The sequence below is a fragment of the Oncorhynchus clarkii genome, chromosome 13 (assembly GCF_045791955.1).
Source record: "Oncorhynchus clarkii lewisi isolate Uvic-CL-2024 chromosome 13, UVic_Ocla_1.0, whole genome shotgun sequence".
Classification (NCBI taxonomy): Eukaryota; Metazoa; Chordata; class Actinopteri; order Salmoniformes; family Salmonidae; genus Oncorhynchus; species Oncorhynchus clarkii.
The window spans coordinates 25,129,102-25,149,538 of NC_092159.1; the positions used below are offsets into that span (position 1 = coordinate 25,129,102).

The 20,437-nt window shown below is 45.0% G+C and overlaps 1 protein-coding gene across 4 annotated transcripts in view; it reads left to right on the plus strand.

Annotated features, from left to right (window-relative positions):
- Positions 1 to 20,437, plus strand: part of LOC139424698 (nucleosome-remodeling factor subunit BPTF-like) — a 59,992-nt gene that overhangs the window by 27,948 nt on the left and 11,607 nt on the right. For 3 of the 4 annotated variants that reach the window (XR_011635968.1, XM_071176774.1, XM_071176772.1), the window contains exons 10-21: positions 4,303 to 4,432; positions 4,955 to 5,090; positions 5,447 to 5,770; positions 6,020 to 7,913; positions 8,847 to 8,971; positions 15,498 to 15,626; positions 15,855 to 16,005; positions 16,296 to 16,335; positions 16,418 to 16,643; positions 16,929 to 17,072; positions 19,799 to 19,929; positions 20,272 to 20,386. Coding sequence is in view for 3 of the 4 variants with exons in the window: in XM_071176774.1 (XP_071032875.1) it covers positions 4,303 to 4,432; positions 4,955 to 5,090; positions 5,447 to 5,770; positions 6,020 to 7,913; positions 8,847 to 8,971; positions 15,498 to 15,626; positions 15,855 to 16,005; positions 16,296 to 16,335; positions 16,418 to 16,643; positions 16,929 to 17,072; positions 19,799 to 19,929; positions 20,272 to 20,386 (3,545 nt within the window). In the remaining variant the exon portion in view is untranslated. The remainder of the gene's footprint in view (positions 1 to 4,302; positions 4,433 to 4,954; positions 5,091 to 5,446; positions 5,771 to 6,019; positions 7,914 to 8,846; positions 8,972 to 15,497; positions 15,627 to 15,854; positions 16,006 to 16,295; positions 16,336 to 16,417; positions 16,644 to 16,928; positions 17,073 to 19,798; positions 19,930 to 20,271; positions 20,387 to 20,437) is intronic. The other variant, XM_071176773.1, reaches the window with a different exon arrangement.

A 20,437-nucleotide genomic window follows, 5' to 3' on the forward strand; every position in this document is an offset into this window, starting at 1 on the left:
TCTTTTTTTGACACGCAAAGACCCAAACGGCGTTCCATAGTAGTCTTAAAGCTAATAGCAGTGACGCTATTACTGTGTAACTCTGGTCGGGTCAAACTTGGTCGACTCGTTGACTGCTCGATCCACACAGCAGACATTGTGGGCTAGGTTATGAATGCTGTGTTGCATGTTTAGCGCAACATTTTACGTGGTGTCATTACGTCATGTACCTACGTTATATAGGTGTGCACGTCAGCTTTGACATCGGTTTTGCACATCAGCGTTCAACTAGACATCAGCTGATAACGATGTTGCCATTTTTAGCTAATGTTCACCGATATATCGTGCATCCCTAATGGTCACTGAAACTGATACAGGAAATGGAGCAGAGACCTTCAACCATGACACAGGTAATACTATTGAGAGTTCAAATTAGGAAAACCTCCAACAACAGTCACATGTGTTAAGACAGCATGGTTGTTCCAATCTGAAAACTGGACAAACTGTTAAATACATGGACAGAGAAAGTGGTATTCCACACACAGCAACCGTCATTGGACGAGCAGGAAAAGCCAAAGGAAAACACCAGAACTGGTACAACTTGCAGTACTCTGAACCAGCTACACTTTCTGGTACAACAGGGTCAGCTGACCTGTCACTTGTTAATAAGCTCAGAATTGAACCAATGGAAAATCGAGAAACAAAGGACAAAAGGTGTCTTTTGACGCAGCTAAACTAGATGAGCCCTGTAATTGGAGGAAAAATTGAGTGTTTGTGGAAGTCAAAGACATTGGCCAAGAATGTGTCTCAAAAAAGGTCAGTGTGTACCCTTAAAGAATCCTTAACTGGAATAGTGCCTAAAGCACGTCTCTAGTGGCTAGAGGTTTTGAGGAGCTGGCTGCTAAAGAACTCCCAAAAGTCTCACCAACATGCGCCTCAGAGTCACTCAGATTGCTGTTGACAGTGATCTGACAGAAAAAATGGAAACTTCATTCCATAGACATCAAATCTGCATTTTTGAAGGGAATAGAGCTGTCAAGGGACATTCACATCCGACCTCCGTCTGAAGCTAACAGCGAAGGAACACTGGAGGGAAAAAAAGGTTTGTGTATGGCCTGGCAGATGCATCCCTACTGGTACAAAGTCAAGGCAACAATGCTGAGTACAGGTAGAAAAATGTCACAAGTGGATCCTGCAGTCTTATTGGCTTGATCAAGACTGCAATGTGACTGGAGTACTTGCCTGTCATGTTGATGACTTCATCTGGGGTGGCTCACAGACCTTTGCTACAACTGTGATTCCATACCTCAAAGCTGTTTTCCAGGTCGGCCACAAAGGAGCAGCTTGCTGGCTGTCTGATTTAAAAAGGGAACATCCGATCTTTTTTATTGAACCTTTATTTAACTAGGCAAGTCAGTTAAGAACACATTCTTATTTACAATGGTGGCCTAGAAACAGTAGGTTAACTGCCTTGTTCAGGGGCAGAACGACAGACTTAACCTTTCAGTTACAGGTCCAAAGATCTAGCCACTAGGCTACCTGCCACGCAAATGGCGGCAGGTAGCCTGTACTCCTAAAGGCACTCAGTAATGGAAAGTTATACAAATAATTTTGTCACACAACCCATCTGTAATGGGTAACTTAAATAATAGTTGTGACGTTTTAATTATGTTTTTGATGTTCTATTCTTTAAAGAAAAGTTGGGGATTGTTAAATTCATGTTTTAAGTATCCCTATATTTCTGTTATTACAGTGCTATCACGCCGTTATTAATGCGCCTGCTCAGGAGTCTTGTTGATGAACCTGCCCTGAGTGCAATGGCAACTATGTATTGTGCTGAAACGGTTGAGTAAACGTTGTTAAACTGGAACCTTGTTGTTGTCGTTTTGAGTTAACGCCACTGCTGAACATGCTGCTTCGAACAGATTAAATGATACTGTTTAGAACGAGCAGCCAGCTCACAAAGTGCACCAGGAAGAACGCAACAAGCATGCAGATGCAATAAGTGAAAACGCTATGTTACTGGGGATAAGTAGCTAACATAATGTCTCAAAGCATAGTGCGCTAGGCAGTTAACTTTTTAATTCTGAAATAACTTAACTTAACTATTTTCAGAGTTAGTCAGATATTCGTTTTGAAAGACTTGACATTGGCATGGGAGCTAGCAAACTGCTAGCTAGCTGCTTATCAAACTCATTAATTTTACCCCAAAAATCAACCAAACAGTTTATCAATGTTTCTCAAAATTTCTGTAGCTGTCTGTTTTACTGTAGCTGTCTTAATTAATTTGCTCATGCTTTGTGATACATGCGGTTTTATGCTTCTTCTTTTTTTAGTCCACACATGTTTCCCTGTCACCTACAGTACAACCTGATGATCACTGTGGGGGGAAACAATACAATTGGCCAGCCACTGTCGTGCTTTTTTTGAGAATGTTCTAGCTAGTGTATCCCTCTGTCCTTGGACTCTTGTTGGATAAACTTCTCCGGTTTATCAAGTCCCAGGCTCCCATGACTGTTAGGAATTACAATTAGCTTTTTGCTTTGGCGCAATCTGTACCTGATTTTAGTGCCAATCTAGCCTCACGTGGGGAAGGAAGCCGTCTTTCGCGAGACATTTCAACTGTGTATCGGTGATTCGTTACATCCCCAGTGGGCCTCCCGAGTGGTGCACCGGTCTAAGGCACTGCTAGAGGCGTCACTACAGACCCGGGATCGATCCCTGGCTGTAAATAAGAATCAAATCTGGACTTGCCTGGTTAAATATAAAGTAAAAAATAGTATGAAGCAATGCATTCAGTATGCATTTAAAGTGATATGCGTGTATTAAAGTTGCACTTAGCCATCCCGGATCCGGGATCGTGAATACAGGCTCAAGCTCATTACCATAACGCAACGTTAACTATTCATGAAAATCGCAAATGAAATGAAATAAATATGCTAGCTCTCAAGCTTAGCCTTTTGTTAACAACACTGTCATCTCAGATTTTCAAAATATGCTTCTCAACCATAGGAAAACAATCATTTGTGTAACAGTAGCTAGCTAGCGTAGCATTTAGCGTTAGCATTAGCGTTAGCATTCAGCAGGCAACATTTTCACAAAAAACAGAAAAGCATTCAAATAAAATCATTTACCTTTGAAGAACTTCAGATGTTTTCAATGAGGAGACTCTGTTAGATGGCAAATGTTCAGTTTTTCCTGAAAGATTATTTATCACGTTTGGCTACCAAAAAAACCTGAAAATCCAGTCATCAAAACGCCGAACTTTTTTCCAAATTAACTCCATAATATCGACTGAAACATGGCAAACGTTGTTTAGAACCAATCCTCAAGGTGTTTTTCACATATCTCTTCGATGATATATTGTTCGTGGAAGTGTGCTTTCTGTCCTGAATCCCAGGAGAAAATGCCCGCAACTGAAGATTACGCACCAATTTAGACAAAGGACACCGGGCGGACCCCTGGAAAATGTAGTCTCTTATGGCCAATCTTCCAATGATATGCCTACAAATACGTCACAATGCTGCAGACATCTTGAAGAAACGACAGAAAGCGCAGGCTCGTTCCTGGTGCATTCACAGCCATATAAGGAGACATTGGAAAACAGAGCTTCAGAAATTCTGCTCATTTCCTGTTTGAAATTCCATCTTGGTTTCGCCTGTAGCATAAGTTCTGTGGCACTCACAGATAATATCTTTGCAGTTTTGGAAACGTTAGACTGTTTTCTTTCCAAAGCTGTCAATTATATGCATAGTCGAGCATCTTTTCGTGACAGAATATTGCGCTTAAAACGGGCACGTTTATTTTATCCAATAATGAAATAGCGCCCCCATAGATTCAACAGGTTAACATTGCCACACAGTGCCTTCCAAATGTAATCCTATTCCCTATATAGTACACTACAAAAGTATTGCGCTACATAGGGAATAGTGCGCCACATGGAACGTTGCCCTGCTCTAGCAGCTCCTCTGTTCCCCTCCCGTCCCTCACACTAAGACCAGTTTACCCAGAGGTGACTAGCAGCAGATAAAATGGCCCACCCCCGGTATGTAGCACATTATTTATACACTAGGGGAAACACTGCTACCTGTTCTACTGATGGGTAAAGACCCCAGCCCTCCTCCTCTTAAGACTTGATTATGTTATAGTAAGGGTGGGTGTGCAGAGTCAGTCAAGGGGCTCGCATCATTTGTGTGTGTGTGTGTTGCATCGGGCCTTGCCAAGAGCAACGAGGGAGTTTTACCCTCCTCTTGAAGGAAGCCGCTTTTGAACTGACCGTGTTTTGACTTTCTCTCTCGTCCCCCTTTCTGTGCCACCATGCAGGCTACACCGTATGACGTCCATGGAGCGGGAGGAGAAGGAGAAGGTGAAGAAGAGGGAGAAGAAGCTGGAGGACGAGGAGACCATGCAGCAGGCCACCTGGGTCAAGTACACCTTCCCCATCAAGCACCAGGTATTACACACACACAATCACAAACACCCGCACACAGTCACACATACTTAAGGGCTGCTACACATGCACAGACACATACACCCTTTTCATTTGGCCCTTGTTTACCGACCGAGCCCGGGCCCTTTTAAGTCGAAGCGCTACCACTCTATTTATGACCGGGGCCGTTCACCATCACCCCTAATCGCCAGGACGTGTTTAATTGCAACTTCCTGCCTCCCAGAATGGCGAACGGTGCTAAAAAGCCCTTTGATGAGGCGTGAGTGTCCGAGCTCCGGGGGAGGTGTCAACTTTCACATAGTGGCCCTACTAGATGTGTTTACTTAATGGGTGTGAATACCCTCTGGCCCTCTCATTTCTCTCTCTCTTCCCTTCCTCCTCTCATTACTGTCCTCTTCCTTTATCACTCGCTCCCCCCTTCTCTCTCTGCTGCCCGATTTCTTCTTCCCTTTGTATCCTCCCCCCTCTCTCTCATTTTCACTTTCGTCATTCCGCTCTTTCCGCCTCTCTCTCTCCCGTGTGAAGGTGTGGAAGCAGAAGGGAGAGGAGTATCGCGTGACGGGCTGGGGCGGCTGGAGTTGGATCAGCAAGACGCATGTGCATCGCTTCCTGACCAAGCTGCCTGGCAACACCAACGCCAACTACCGCGCCGAGCTGGAAGGTCAGCAGGAGCGTTCTAGTATCTGTGTCCTCTTCATAGAGATAGATAGAGCTCTCATCTTTGTATCTGTGCCTTTATGGCATCTGTGACAGCACTGGCAATGTCAATGCAAAAACAAAATATATCCAAATAGAGATCTTTATCCATCGCTATGATTTGGTTTGAAAGAAATCAAGGAATTCAGTAGACAATTGTACCCGTAGCTGTCAAACACCTCTTATTTCCTAATTGCCAAAAGTTGTGATAAATGTACGATTCAATTATTAAGTCACATGGGATAACGTCCCCTGTGAAATTGACTACTAATATAAATGTGGGTATGATAACTAAAACATGTATGTTTTCTTCCGTTGCAGCTGCCAGACGTGGCGAGAAATGCAACTTGCTGGACTTGGGCCCAAGGCCAAGGTTGTTCAAAACAACTGTAGTTTCAGAACCCCAGGGAAGCAGAAGACCCTTAGAGAAAGATGGGGGTGCAGCCACCACCACCACCACCACCCTAGAGCCCTCAGCAGACCGCCTGTCAGGAGAGCAGACCAAGGAAAAGTCAGAGGAGGGAAAGAAAGAAGAGAGTGACGGGCCAGCGAAGGTGAAGATGCAAGACTCCGCTGCAGAGGAGGCTGCTGACAAGATGGAGTTGGACCCTAGCCTCTCAGACTCAGGACAAGACGATGAAAAAGGTTAGCGCTTTTAGAGACTGTCATTGACTCCCTTGTTGATAGTTAGCGAAGTTAAAGCTAACAAACGCATGCTATATCAGTCACACGTATTATTGAATCCATCAGATCTTATACTGCTCTACATGCCAATGTGAAGGGAGGCTCGCATACTTCCATACTTGGGCACTAAGCTTCTTCGCCATTGTTCTGACAAGAGAGGATAAGAAAAACGATCCAGTAACTTATGTGTCCATTTTGTTTTTCTCTCAGGGACCTGCAGCAGCCCGGGGACGGAGACGACGTGCGTGAGGCAGGAGCTCGGTGAGGGGAATGCAAGGCCCTTCAACTACGACGTGGTGGACGTGGCCCAGGGCTTCCTGACGCGAGTGGCCTACGAGAAGAAGGTCAAGGCCTCCAAGCTGGACGGTCTGCTGGAGCGGCGCGTCAAGCAGCACGCCCTGGAGGAGAAGCAGAGGGCTCAGGGCTCCCTGGCCAAGCCTACCCCAGCGAAGACCACCCCGGCCCTGCCGCAGTCCCCACTCCAGCCTCAAACTCCGGCCCAGGCCCAGAGCCCCACAGTGAAATTGGAGTTCAGCACCCCTTCGGTGCCACCTGCGCTTGCTCCGTTGTCAGTCAAAGGGCAGGCGCGCCCTTCAAAGACCGCTGAGGGGTTCCCTCACCCAGCCACAGCGACCCCAGCCAAAGAGCCTGCAGCTGAAGCATTCCCTAGGACACAAAACCAAATGACCCCCCAGAAACAGGAGGGAGACCTCCCTGAGAGGACTATAGGGCCCACAGGGGCCGGTTCAGGGCAGGAAGGCCTTAAAAGGCCCAGCAGCACAGCGGAACCAATGGAAACTCAGAGTTCAGGTGGGATCCACTACACTGGCAGACCATCAGAGTCTACCAGCGACAAGGGTGCAGGACCTGAAGTGGCCATTTTTAAACCCCTCTCCACAACAATTCCTCCAAGCAGTATAACCCAGGAGGGCAGCCATAGTGCAGCTACCGTTCCTAAACCCCCCCAGCAAAGCACAGAGAAGAACGGGAAGGAGCCCGAGGAGAGGCAGGGCAACGGACAGAGCAGCACTGAGGCAATCGCCACTGGGTCCCAGCCCTCCTCTCTACCTCAGATCAATGGAAATGACAGCATGGAGGCTAAAGCCTTGATCAACTCTTTACCAACTCCAAACGAGCCCTCCAACGCTCACACTAACAGCTCTGAGGTCAAAGTGAACAGCCTAGGCAAGGCGGAGGGAGAGGGTCAAGTAGTCTCGCCCCTAAAGCCCTTGCTCAACGGCAATGTGGCCCCTTTAGCCGAGATGACCGGGCCTGACAGCACGGAACCAAGGCCAGTTCTAAGGGTAGAGGTGGAGAGCAAGGTCATAGTGTCGGTGCAGGACTGCCAGCCCCCGGTGAAGGTGGCCAGGCTGGAAAACAACATGGAGGCGCTCGGATCTACGACCACCCAGCAGCTCAACAACACCCAGCCCATGGAAGTTAAGCCTGATGCTGCCACGCCCAACAAAATGTCCCCCTCGTCGGTGCGCTCTGCGGAGGAGAGCAGCAACAGTGGGGTGGGATCCCTCTGTAAGACCATACTCACCCAGGTAACCACCACAACAACCACCACGGTATCCACAGAGTCTCGGCTAATGGCGGGGGTCTCAAGCTCTTCGGGGACAACGCCCGCGCCCATTGTCTCAACCACCGAGAGCAGCGCGGTGTCCACGCTCACCACCATGACCAAAACCACTGTGACCAAAATGCGCTCACCCACGCCCGACAGCCAATCGGACGAGAGCCAGAGCGAAACGGTGACTGAGTACAAGACCACGCTCTTCGCCGCCCACAAGGAGTCCTCTCGTTCAACCTCCTCTGTTTCGGGGGTCATGACCTCGTCGACCTCCACCAAGGGCCGCGTTCGCCTCCTCAAGTTCTCGCGCACCAAGAAGACGCGCTCGGGAACCGCCTTGCCATCCTACCGCAAGTTTGTTACCAAGAGCCAGCGTAAGAGCATCTTTGTCCTGCCCAACAACGACCTGAAGAAGCTGGCACGGCGGGGTGGCATCCGTGAGGTGTCCATCTTCAGCTACAACGCCAAGCCGGCCCAGGACATCTGGCCCTACCCCTCGCCCAGGCCCACCTATGGCATCACATGGAGGTGAGAACACAGTTTTTGAGATTTCTCATTGGTGCCCCTGTTTTCAACGGGTTAGCGCTTTAATTGCCATTATTTGATATGATTAAGGCCCTGAGTTTTGCCAGACTACCTGGCTAGAGAGAACTCAGGGCTTTAAATATATGGGTTTTCTAGTGCTCCATCTGATTTATGATTAGCATTAGTTTCCGCCTTGCGCTCCATCAACTCTGAGCTATGATACAGTCACTGCACCACAATAACTGGGACCTCTCGAGCATTAATGCTCCGGCGAACGATATTCACGTCTTGTCCTGTTGATTTGTCGGTTATGCCTTCTGTTTGCCGTTAGTGGGTTTGGCCCCCGTGACTCTGTCGTGGCTCTCGCAGAGAGACCTCAGGTTATTTTGACCTCCGCCTTTTTACTGCCTTTTTACTGCTAGACGTGAATCAAACTGGCGGTCTGCAAGTGTCAGGATATTCGCGTTGCGCATTAACCACTCGGAGGATGTTTTCCCTGCCTGTGGTCAGTCAGTCACACTGGACAAGGAAGAATGTCTTTCCCTGTCTGCATCCCAAATTGCACCCTGTTCCCTATATAGTGCACTACTTTTGACCAGGGCCCTATGGCATACTATGGTATAGTAGTGCACTCTATAGGGATTAGAGTGCCTTTTGGGATGCACTCCTTTACTGTCCCAATATGTTTTTTTTGTTTAAAAAAATGTAACATTTGTTCAACCTTTTTAAATGGCCAATTGAGGAAGCTTTGGAAGCATTACCAAAGAGACAGGTTCATAGCCAACCTCGGCAACAAGGAACTAACACGGCCATTTTACCTGGCTGCCAGGGTTGACTTATGAATTTTATGAACTCTGTGTGTGTTGGTGACCCCAGTTGTCTTTGTGCGTCCGTATATGTGTGTGTGTGTGGTAACCTGTTTGCCTCTCTTTGCAGGTACCGTCTCCAGACAGTGAAGTCCCTGGCAGGGGTCAGTCTGATGCTGAGGCTACTGTGGGCCTGTCTGAGGTGGGACGACATGGCCGTCAAGCCCTCCGCCGCTGTAGGCACCACGCGCACAGGTAGACCATTCTTTCTCTGCATGTATCTCAACACCCACCCACCCATATGCACTACCGTTCAAAAGTTTGGTGTCACTTAGAAATGTCCTTGTTTTTGAAAGAAAATAGCTTTTTTTGGTCCATTAAAATAACATCAAATTGATCAGAAATAAGTGTAGACATTGTTAATGTTGTAAATTACTATTGTAGCTGGAAACGGCTGATTTTTAATGGAATATCTACATAGGTGTACAGAGGCCCATTATCAGCAACCATCATCACTCCTGTGTTCCAATGGCACGTTGAGTTAGCTAATCCAAGTTTATCATTTTAAAAGGCTAATTGATCATTAGAAAACCCTTTTGCAATTATGTTAGCACAGCTGAAAACTGTTGTTCTGATTAAAGAAGCAATACAACTGGCCTTCTTTAGACTAGGTGAGTATCTGGAGCATCAGCATTTGTGGTTTTGATTACCGACGTTGACGTTGAGACCGGTGTTTTGCGGGTACTATTTAATGGAGCTGCCAGTTGAGGACATGTGAGGAGTCTGTTTCTCAAACTAGACACTCTAATGTACTTGTCCTCTTGCTCAGTTGTGCACCGGGGCCTCTCACTCCTCTTTCTATTCTGGTTAGAGCCAGTTTGCGCTGTTCTGTGAAGGGAGGAGTACACAGCGCTGTACGAGATCTTCAGTTTCTTGGGAATTTCTTGTATGGAATAGCCTTCATTTCTCAGAACAAGAATAGACTGACAAGTTTCAGAAGAAAGTTCTTTGTTTCAGGCCATTTTGAGCCTGTAATCGAACCCACAAATGCTGATGCTCCAGCTTTTTTATTCAGAACAGTTTTCAGCTCTGCTAACATAATTGCAAAAGGGTTTTCTAATGATGAATTAGCCTTTTTAAAATGATCAACTTGGATTAGCTAACACAACGTGCCATTGGAACACAGGAATGATGGTTGCTGATAATAGGCCTCTGTACGCCTATGTAGATATTACATAAAAAATCTGCCGTTTCTGGCTACAATAATCATTTACAACATTAGCAATGTCTACACTGCATTTCTGATCAATTTGATGTTATTTTAATGGACAAAAAATGTGCTTTTTCCCCCAAAAAACAAGGACATTTCTAAGTGACCCCAAACTTTTGAACGGTAGTGTACATTGTAGGGGAAGTGCACAAGCTTGATGTAGTCATTGCGTGCTAAGAATATGGGACCAATTACCAAACTTTTTACGACACATATGAGTGCATTTGTCCAAATAGTTATGACACCTTTTTTGGGGGGGGGGGGGGGGGGGGGGGGGGGGGATTAGATACATAAAGGGCTTTAATTTCTAAACCGTGAAACTGATACAGTGCCTTCAGAAAGTGTTCACACCCCTTGACCTTTTCCACATTTTGTTGTGTTACAGCCTGCATTTTTAAAATGATTAAATTTAGATTTTTTTTGTTGCTGGCCTACACACAATACCCTATGATGTCAAAGTGAAATGATGTTTTTCAAAATTTTTACAAATTGAACAAAAATATTGTTGAAATTTCTTGAGTGAATAAGTATTTATCCCCTTTGTTATTGCAAGCCTAAATAAGTTCAGGAGTAAAAATGTGCTGCCCATTCATTTGTAGCTCAAACGGTTCGGTTGCTACCAAACAAATGACATCTACCTACGGTACCGATTTCAGACTAGTCTCCTGACACTTGTAGGGGTCGTATAGCAAAACGGTATCTCCCTTTTCCATAGAGTGGCCGTAATAGTTTGTTGGCCACACCGTTCGGACTCTACAGACGTTTACGTGAGAAGAATGATTTTCTGGATGTCTCATGGTCTGACAAACAGCGCTCTAGTTCTGCCACCTTTCACCTCCGATGTGGAAGTGCGACAATGTGCTGGATGTGCTGGATTGAGACGCATCCAGTTCAATTAAACAGATATCTCTAGCTTTGCCTTCCTGCTGAGTTGCGGTCGAATTGGACTGATTTACAAGTTTTCTCTCTGAAAAATGTAGTTCATTTAAATCTGATTGTCATAAGGTTCCATGACTTTGTCTGCACAGGGCATCTGAACAGACAAAATACATTTTGATGATTTTCATTACATTCTGGGTGTTACATTTAACTTTTGTACACCTGTGGTGTTCCCGGTCAAAAATGACCTGTCATTAGACATGAATGGGTGAGACTACTTTTAGTGTATAAAATTGAGTTCAGGCACATGCCCATTCATCAGATGGACACACTTCCTCTCCCAGACCCCCACATGTATGTGTGTTTGAGCACACACACACCTCACTCCCCTTCTTGGCTTCCATGGCAACCCCCACGGGAACCTTTCCCCAATAGAACCTTTCCCCCACGGGAACCACACCTGTCAGCATTCTCACAAACAATCGCAACATTGTTTCAATTATATAGAACTTTTCTTGCAGCTCTGGTATATAAAGCTTTTTTGAGGCCTTGCTCACAATTCATTCTGGGGCAGCACAATGACCAAACGATATACTGTATGTGAGGCTCTTGATCATATCTTTGATCATGACACTGGTGAGGAGGAGAGAGTCCTTGTTAAACTTTGACACAAATGAGTCTGATAAATAGCACAATACATTTCATCTGAGTATTTGTTATAGTCAAAATAATCCATACATCATGCTTTTTTTAAATCAAAAATTAGTTGTATGAGCTCAGATCAATGAGGCCTACAGGCCATAAATAGCAAATAGAAGTTCAAAACGTGTCTTGTTCACAAGAACTTAAGTTGATAAAAAGATCTCACACAACATTAGGTGATAATATATCTATTATTATGGATTTATAATCCGCTATAATGGGGCAGTCATTTTGGACTGGGAACACAGAATTAATTAACATGAAACGAGCACGACAGGAGGGTTAAACTGACAGATTTTGATGGGGATTATTTTGTTATATAATTTAGATTAACGCACCGGCGCATCAATCGACTCTAGGGGGTTAACAAGTCACATAAGTTGCATGGACTCTCTGTGTGCAATAATAGGGTTTAACATGATTTCTGAAAGATGACCGCAACTCTGCCCCATACAATTAATTATCTGTAAGGTCCCTCAGTCAAGCATTGAATTTCAAGCACAGATTCAACCACAAAGACCAGGGATGTTTTCATAGATACCTAGAAAGGGAGATACCTAGTCAGTTGGTACAACTGAATGCCTTCAACTGAAATGGGTCTTCCGCATTTACCCAACCCCTCCGAATCAGAGCGGTGCCTGGGGGCTGCCTTAATCGACATCCACGTCTTCGGTGCCCATTGGTAGATGGGTTTTAAAAAATAAAATAAAAAAGACATTAAATATCCCTTTGAGCATGGTGAAGTTATTAATTCTACTTTGGATGATGTATCAATACACCCAGTCACTACAAAGACACAGGTGTACAGGAGTAACTCAGTTCCCAGAGAGGAAGGAAACTGCTTAGGGATTTCACCATGAGGCCAATAGGGACTTTAAAACAGTAACAGAGTTTAATGGCTGTGATATTTGAAAACTGAGGATGGATCAACACCATTGTAGTTACTTCAAAATACTAACCTAAATGACAGAGTGGAGTTGAAGGAAGCCTGTACAAAATAAAAAAATATTCCGAAACATGCAGGTAGTGGGGCGGCAGGTAGCCTAGGGTTTAGAGCATTGGGCCAGTAACCGAAAGGTTGCTGGATCAAATCCCCAAGCTGACAAGGTAGAAATCTGTCGTTCTGCCCCTGAACAAGGCAATTAACCCAACGTTCCCCTGTAGGCCATCATTGTAAGAAATAATTTGTTCTTAAATGACTTGCCAAGTTAAATAAAGGTTTATTTTTTTAATGTAAATCCTGTTTGGTAACTAGGCACTGAAGAAACACGGCAAAAAATGAGGCAAAGCAAGGACATTTTTGTCCTGAATACAAAGTGTTAACATTACTGAGTACCGCTCCATATTTTCAAGCGTAGTGGTAGCTGCATCATGTTATGGGTATGCTTATAATCGTTAAGTATTGGGGAGTTTTTCAGGATAAAAAATGTATGGAATGGAGGTAAGCACAGGAAAAATCTGGTTCAGTCTGCTTTCCACCAGACACTGGACGATGAATTCACCTTTCAGCAGGACAATAACCTAAAACACAAGGCCAAATCTACGCGTGAGTTGGCTTACCAAGAAGACTGTGAATAAATCAATCAATCAAATGTAATTATAAAGCCCTTTTTACATCAGCCAATGTCACAAAGTGCTATACAGAAACCCAACATAAAACCCCAAACAGCAAGAAATGCAGATGTACAGTCGTGGCCAAACATTTTGAGAATGACACAAATATTAATTTTCACAAAGTCTGCTGCCTCAGTGTCTTTAGATTGTCAGATGTTACTATGGAATACTGAAGTATAATTACAAGCATTTCATAAGGAGCAAAGGCTTTTATTGACAATTACAGGAAGTTGATGCAAAGAGTCAATATTTGCAGTGTTGACCCTTCTTTTTCAAGACCTCTGCAATCTGCCCTGGCATGCTGTCAGTTAATTTCTGGGCCACATCCTGACTGATGGCAGCCCATTCTTGCATAATCAATGCTTGGAGTTAGTCAAAATTTGTGGATTTTTGTTTGTCCACCCGCCTCTTGAGGATTGACCACAAGTTATCAATGGGATTAAGGTCTGGGGAGTTTCCTGGCCATGGACCCAAAATATCAATGTTTTGTTCCCTGAGCCACCTAGTTATCACTTTTGCCTTATGACAAGGTGCTCCATCATGCTGGAAAAGGCATTGTTCGTCACCAAACTGTTCCTGGATGGTTGAGAGAAGTTGCTCTCGGAGGATATGTTGGTACCATTCTTTATTCATGGCTGTGTTCTTAGTCAAAATTGTGAGTGAGCCCACTCCCTTGGCTGATAAGCAACCCCACACATGAATGGTCTCAAGATGCTTTACTGTTGGCATGGCTGATGGTAGCGCTCACCTTGTCTTTCCCCGGACAAGCTTTTTTCCAGATGCACCAAACAATCGGAAAGGGGATTCATCAGAGAAAGTGACTTTACCCCAGTCCTCAGCAGTCCAATCCCTGTACCTTTTGCAGAATATCAGTCTGTCCCTGATGTTTTTCCTGGAGAGGAGTGGCTTCTTTGCTGCCCTTCTTGAGAACCAGGCCATCCTCCAAAAGTCTTCGCCTCACTGTGCATGCAGATGCACTCACACCTGCCTGCTGCCATTCCTGCGCAAGCTCTGTACTGGTGGTGTCTTGGCGCTTGCCAGACTTTCTTGGGCACCCTGAAGCCTTCTTTACAACAATTGAAGCGCTCTCCTTGAAGTTCTTGATGATCCGATAAATGGTTGATTTAGGTGCAATCTTGCTGGCAGCAATATCCTTTCCTGTGAAGCCCTTTTTGTGCAAAGCAATGATGACTGCACGTGTTTCCTTGCAGGTAACCATGGTTGACAGAGGAAGAACAATGATTCCAAGCACCCCTCCTTTTGAAGCTTCCAGTCTGTTATTCGAACTCAATCAGCATGACAGAGTGATATCCAGCCTTGTCCTCGTCAACACTCACACCTGTGTTAACGAGAGAATCACTGACATGTTGTCAGCTGGTCCTTTTGTGGCCGGGCTGAAATGCAGTGGAAATGTTTTTTTAGGGGATTCAGGTCATTTGCATGGCAAAGAGGGACTGTGCAATTAATTGCAATTCATCTGATCACTCTTCATAACATTCTGGAGTATATGCAAATTGCCATCATACAAACTGAGGCAGCAGACTTTGTGAAAATTAATATTTGTGTCAGGAAAAACTCCCTAGAAAGACAGGAACCTAGGAAGAAACCTAGAGAGGAATGTTCCTGAGTGGCCGAGTTACAGTTTTGATTTAAATCTACTTGAGAATCTATTGCAAGACATGAAATTAGTTGTCTAGCAATGAACAACGACCAATTTGACAGAGCATGAAGAATTTGAAAAGAGTAATGGGCAAATGTTTCACAATCCAGGTGTGGAAGCTCTTAGTGACTTACCCAGAAACACTCACAGCTGTAATCGCTGCCAAAGGTGCTTCTACAAGGTATTGGCTCAAGGATGTGATAATATATATTTATTCCATTTTGAATTCAGGCTGTAACAACAAAATGTGGAATAAGTCAAGGGGTATGAATACTATCTCAAGGCACTGCATGTATGAAAATACCCTCAAATTAAAAGGTGACATTCTGTGCTGTCACCTCGTATGAACAATTTTACCTCTGATCCAAAATGCAGGAGTATAGAGCCAAATTAAAGGTTTTAGTTTTACTGTTCAAATAAATACGTAGGGGAGTATATATCCTAAAATATCCACTATAAAGCCTATTTCCTCTGCTGCTCCTTTTGACTTTTTACTCAAATGTCTGAGGCTTTTCCCATGGAATATCATTCCTGTGTACTGTATTGAATGGCAGCGTATTAAGTCGTTACTGTGTCATGTCTTGGGAGTTGTTCTCTGCATCTTCCTCCTCCTTCATCCTACACCAACCCAGCCCTATCCCCACTCATTGCCACAGAGACCTCCGAGACGGAGATCACCACCACAGAGATTATCAAGCGCCGCGACGTGGGGCCCTACGGCATCCGCTCGGAATACTGCATCCGCAAGATCATCTGCCCCCTCGGCACTCCCGAGACCCCGAAAGGTGAGGGAGAAGCAGCCGGCTAGAATAAAACTACACATGGAATGTAAATGAGAGGATAGTGGTGATGTTTTTTTCTCATTAAGGTTGCTTAATTTTATGTCATTCTTGACTCTCTCTCGCTCTCGCTCTCTCTCGTATTCTTCTCTCACTCCTTCCCCCTCTACTTTCTTGCACCACCCTTACCGTCCCCCTTTCTCTTGCATCCATTCCACACACATACACATACAGAGACCCACACACCACAGAGGAAAGGCCTGCGCTCCAGCAACCTGCGGCCCAAGAAGCCGGAGCCCAAAAAGGAAACTGGGCCGGTGGTGATTGAGTCCTGGGTGGCCGAGGAGGAGCTGGACCTCTGGGAGATCAGGGCCTTCTCCGAGAGGTCAGAGGGCAAAGGGCACAGGGGCATGAGATCTAGGGTGCATAGTAACTGCCTACTCCATGCTATTCTCTTGAGTGAACTGTAAATTCATACGGTCATTATCTTCTGTTATGAACTCACTTCGACTCTCTTAGACTAAGAATTTTTATTTTTTTATAATAATCATAATTTCTCTACATTTGATTTACTATAGTTTTTGTATAGCCAACTGCATTCATTTGGGGGGAAAATAGTTAAGTTCCAGTTCTTTCTGTGGTTTGTGTATGATACATTTATTTTTGTCTTCACAGGGTTGAGAAGGAGAAAGTCCAGGCGGCGGAACAGGCCAAGGTGAGTAGGACCACTAGCCGTATGAATAATAGGGATGTTTTGTTGTGTTTTCTGGATTATTTCACGGTTTCTCTTGTTCTAGAAGCGTCTGGACCAGAAAACAGGCACTGGATCTACCACCGTCATCACCACGGGGAGCCCAGCCACCCCCGCTTCCACCCCCAAGGTAGTGACCCTGTCGGGCCAGGCCACCCCCGGAACCAAAGTAGTACTGGCTACCAAGATGGGCGCCCCCGTCACCTTCCAGCAGAACAAGAACTTCCAGCAGTCGTTTGCTTCCTGGGTCAAGCAGGGGCAGCCCAGTGGAGGTATGTCAAAGGTCATAGGTCATTTTCTTTGTTCACAAGCCAGTAGATTGGTAAAGAGAATTACTTTCACTGAATCTCATTCAAATGTGTCACAATTTTATTTATACTCAAGTGATATTTTTTACTTAGTAGAGAATCTTTGCAAATAGAAAGTAGTAGTGGTTGGTGTATGAATCAACCCCTGACAAACTAAATCTGTTTTAGTCAGCGTTAGTAGCTGTGCTTGTTTAGCCGCAGTTGTTGTTTGACTCTCGAGCGGAGCCTCATTTGCATATTTCCCTGTAGCCTCGCCGGGCACGGTGGCCACGACGGCCGGACAGACTTTCCAGATCACGGGCACGTCCATGGGGGGCAAGGTGCTCACCGCCAAGCTGCCGCTGCCCGCCAACAGCAAGATTGTCACTGTCAACGTGCCAACCACTCAAGGAGGTACAGTGACTCCCCTGTGCCCACACCAGAGACACGGCGAGAGAGAGGTTTCACTTGAAAAACAGATATTTTGATTTCAATGGGACAACCTGATAAAATAATGTTAAATTAAACAAGAGAGGGAGTGGTGTTGTTTTAAATGCTGTTCAATTGCATCGTTCATTCCTCCCTTTTTCTCCATGATGTCAAGGATGGATGACTGAAAGCAAAATGTTTCTCTCCCAACCGCCATCTTCTCCAACCACTAGCCTAACTTACTCTACCAACCCCCGTCTTCTCCGACCACTAGCCTAACTTACCACTATTGACGGAAGCACTGTCTCACACACCTGATGTGGCACAAGACTGTGGTAAGGTCTGTCCTCTTGACCAGGCTAGTGGTGCAGTGCCCACTCGATGCCAGCCCCATTGTGGTGCCCCGCCACGCGCCAACCCATTAGTCAGTGGCTCAGTCTGGAGTGGCACATGCACATCATGTCTATTTGTGCCCTGTCGGCATGGCAATCGAACGGAACGTTGTTATTTTAGGTGGGACAGAACGGTAGACTGTGTAGTCTAAGAACTTAGCCAGACCGTCTTTTGAAGTAGCACGCTAGCTAATTTAGAAGTCAATATTGACTCATCGGATGAGGTGATGGTTCATATTTTTAGCACCAGTGTCCCGTTTGAGTTCACCTTTTTAACAGTGGGTTGATGACGAGTGTACAACACTGTTTAAAGGCACCGTCCTTCATTTGTTTATTCAGCCAAATGGCAATTTATTGAAATTCCCATTGAATATCTGTAAGTATTAATGCTTCACGATGACTGACTTGGACTAGTACTTGGTTTGTTAGTGTGTGAGTGATTTGTAGGTGAGGCAGTCTTCTAGTGGCTAAACGGGGGAGATGCCGAACTTATGCTTGTAGACTTATCTGCGCCGAAACGTTTTCTTACTTCAACAAGGCTGCTTAGCTTTTTCGTCATTATTACTGGCCAATACGAATCCCCTGAGCTGACAAGGTAAAAATCTGTCCTTCTGCCCCTGAACAAGGCAGTTAACCCACTGTTCCCCGGTAGGCCGTCATTGTAAATAAGAATTTGTTTTTAACTGACTTGCCTAGTTAAATCAAATCGAATACTAAAACTCATACGATGCAAAAACATGACCTTGTCCCGAACCCGTTTTTGCCTCCCGTATTTCACAAAATCTTTCCTGTTTCCAATTATCTATATAAAAGGGTGGTCAGGCTCATGACTACACTCCTTGAATATATATATACAGTGGGGAGAACAAGTATTTGATACATTGCCGATTTTGCAGGTTTTCCTACTTACAAAGCATGTAGATGCTGTAATTTTTATCATAGGTACACTTCAACTGTGAGAGACGGAATCTAAAACAAAAATCCAGAAAATCACATTGTATGATTTTTAAGTAATTAATTTGCATTTTATTGCATGACATAAGTATTTGATCACCTACCAACCAGTAAGAATTCCGGCTCTCACAGACCTGTTAGTTTTTCTTTAAGAAGCCCTCACACACACACAAGACACATCCATGTTTCAAGAGGATAGGCTACATCACTCCGCAAACAAACAGCGCTCCTGCCGAGGGACACCCTTGTTTCATCCTGTCGACCAGGAAGGAAGGGAGAGCGAGAGAGCTGGTAATAAAAGAGCAGTAGTATATTTTTCCAGCGTGACTGTTTCAATGCCTGTTTGTTTTGGAGCGTGCTAAGGAAGGCGGAGCAGGAAATCAAGTTTACCTTGAGGTCTGGTTTGTCAGACAGGTAACCCGCTATAGAGAGATGGAGGATGGAAGGATTTCTACCCTCTCCCTCCCTCCCTCCTTCTTTCTGTGTCGCTTGCTCGCTAGCTCACCGACTCTCCAAACAGCTACTCTTATGAAGTGGGCGTTTGATTGTCGGTGCCAGAACTGAAACTCCCCAGTCTTCTACTGTAGCTGGTTTAACCTCTGCTATTTGAAGAGGGGAAGCCATTGATGTATAGCTTTACCTGATCGGTTTTGTGGTCAGAAAAAAAGTCAACAACAACAAAAAACACAGAGCGAGGAGATGGTGAAGAGAAGGGGGGAAAAAGACAACAATTTCAAATCTTTTGAGGAAACGCATTTTTCTTTCGGTTGCCGTCCTGTGTCCACGTGAGTTCGAAAATATTGAAGCGCGGCCAAAGTAACGACTATGAAACACTTGCTTTGTCGGAGGAAATTAAAAACGTATGAATTCAAGGAAAATCCATACATAATTTATGAGCGGGTCATACGTGATGGATTCAAATCAACATACCCCGTTTGAAGATTGTTTTCACGTTGTTTACTTGCTGGGTTCATTTTGACTGTGGTCAAGATCAGAGAGGGTTGCTACTTGAAAGGAACAAAATCCACAAGTCGTTTATTGAGTGACGTTTTGATACATCATGAAATGCGCAGAATGGATAGTTTGTTTCTATACCTGATCAAAGGGATACCGGTCTAGCCTTGAGGGGACATTTCAGTTTCCTTCATTTCCAAAAGGCAAAAGTGAAAAGCTAGAGTAGGATTATCGCTTTTAAGAGATGTTGAATTTTGAGTAAATTCATTTCTATCTTTTAAGTGTGACGCATTTAATCATCAAAAGTCAGAATAACACACAAGTGTATTCTGAATATTTAACAAGTATTAGATAAATACCAATCCTGTATGTGTGGGTTCACAGTGATAATATGTCCTCTCCACTCCCCAGGTATGATTCAGAAGCAGGTGCTGGGCATCATTCCCTCAAGCCAAGCTGGCGGCGCCCAGACCTTTGCCTCGTTCCAGCCTCGCACCACAACCATAAACATCAGGCCGGGCATGCCAGGCTCACCACAGCAGGTAACAAACACCCCATAGACCATCTTTCTCCATCTGTCAGTCAATCAATCACATCTATTTATAAAGCCCTATTCCCCTCATCAGTTGTCACAAAGGGCTTTACGATAACCCCGCCTAAGATCTTCAAATTCCCCCTTCCTTACCAACATCCACCCTGCTCCCTTGTCACCCCACACACACACACACATCCCTCTAAAACAGGTCATTAGCAGGACCACGTGATTGACACGTTATTGAAAGAATTCCCCGTGCAGTATTAACAGCAACCCTTCACTGGAGTCAGTGTCGTCCCTGTGGTATAAGGGGAAGTCCCAGTGTTTCTGATCTTGGCTGTGTTTCTAGGTGCTCACCGCTGGAGGCCAGATCCGTCCGGGGATGACCGTGATCCGCACCCCCATCCATCAGACAGGCGCCATGGGTAAAAGCATCCTCCGAACCCCCCTCATGGTGCAGCAAGGTAGGCTGTTTGTTTTTATCTACTCCATTACACAGCTTGATAGGTCATTTA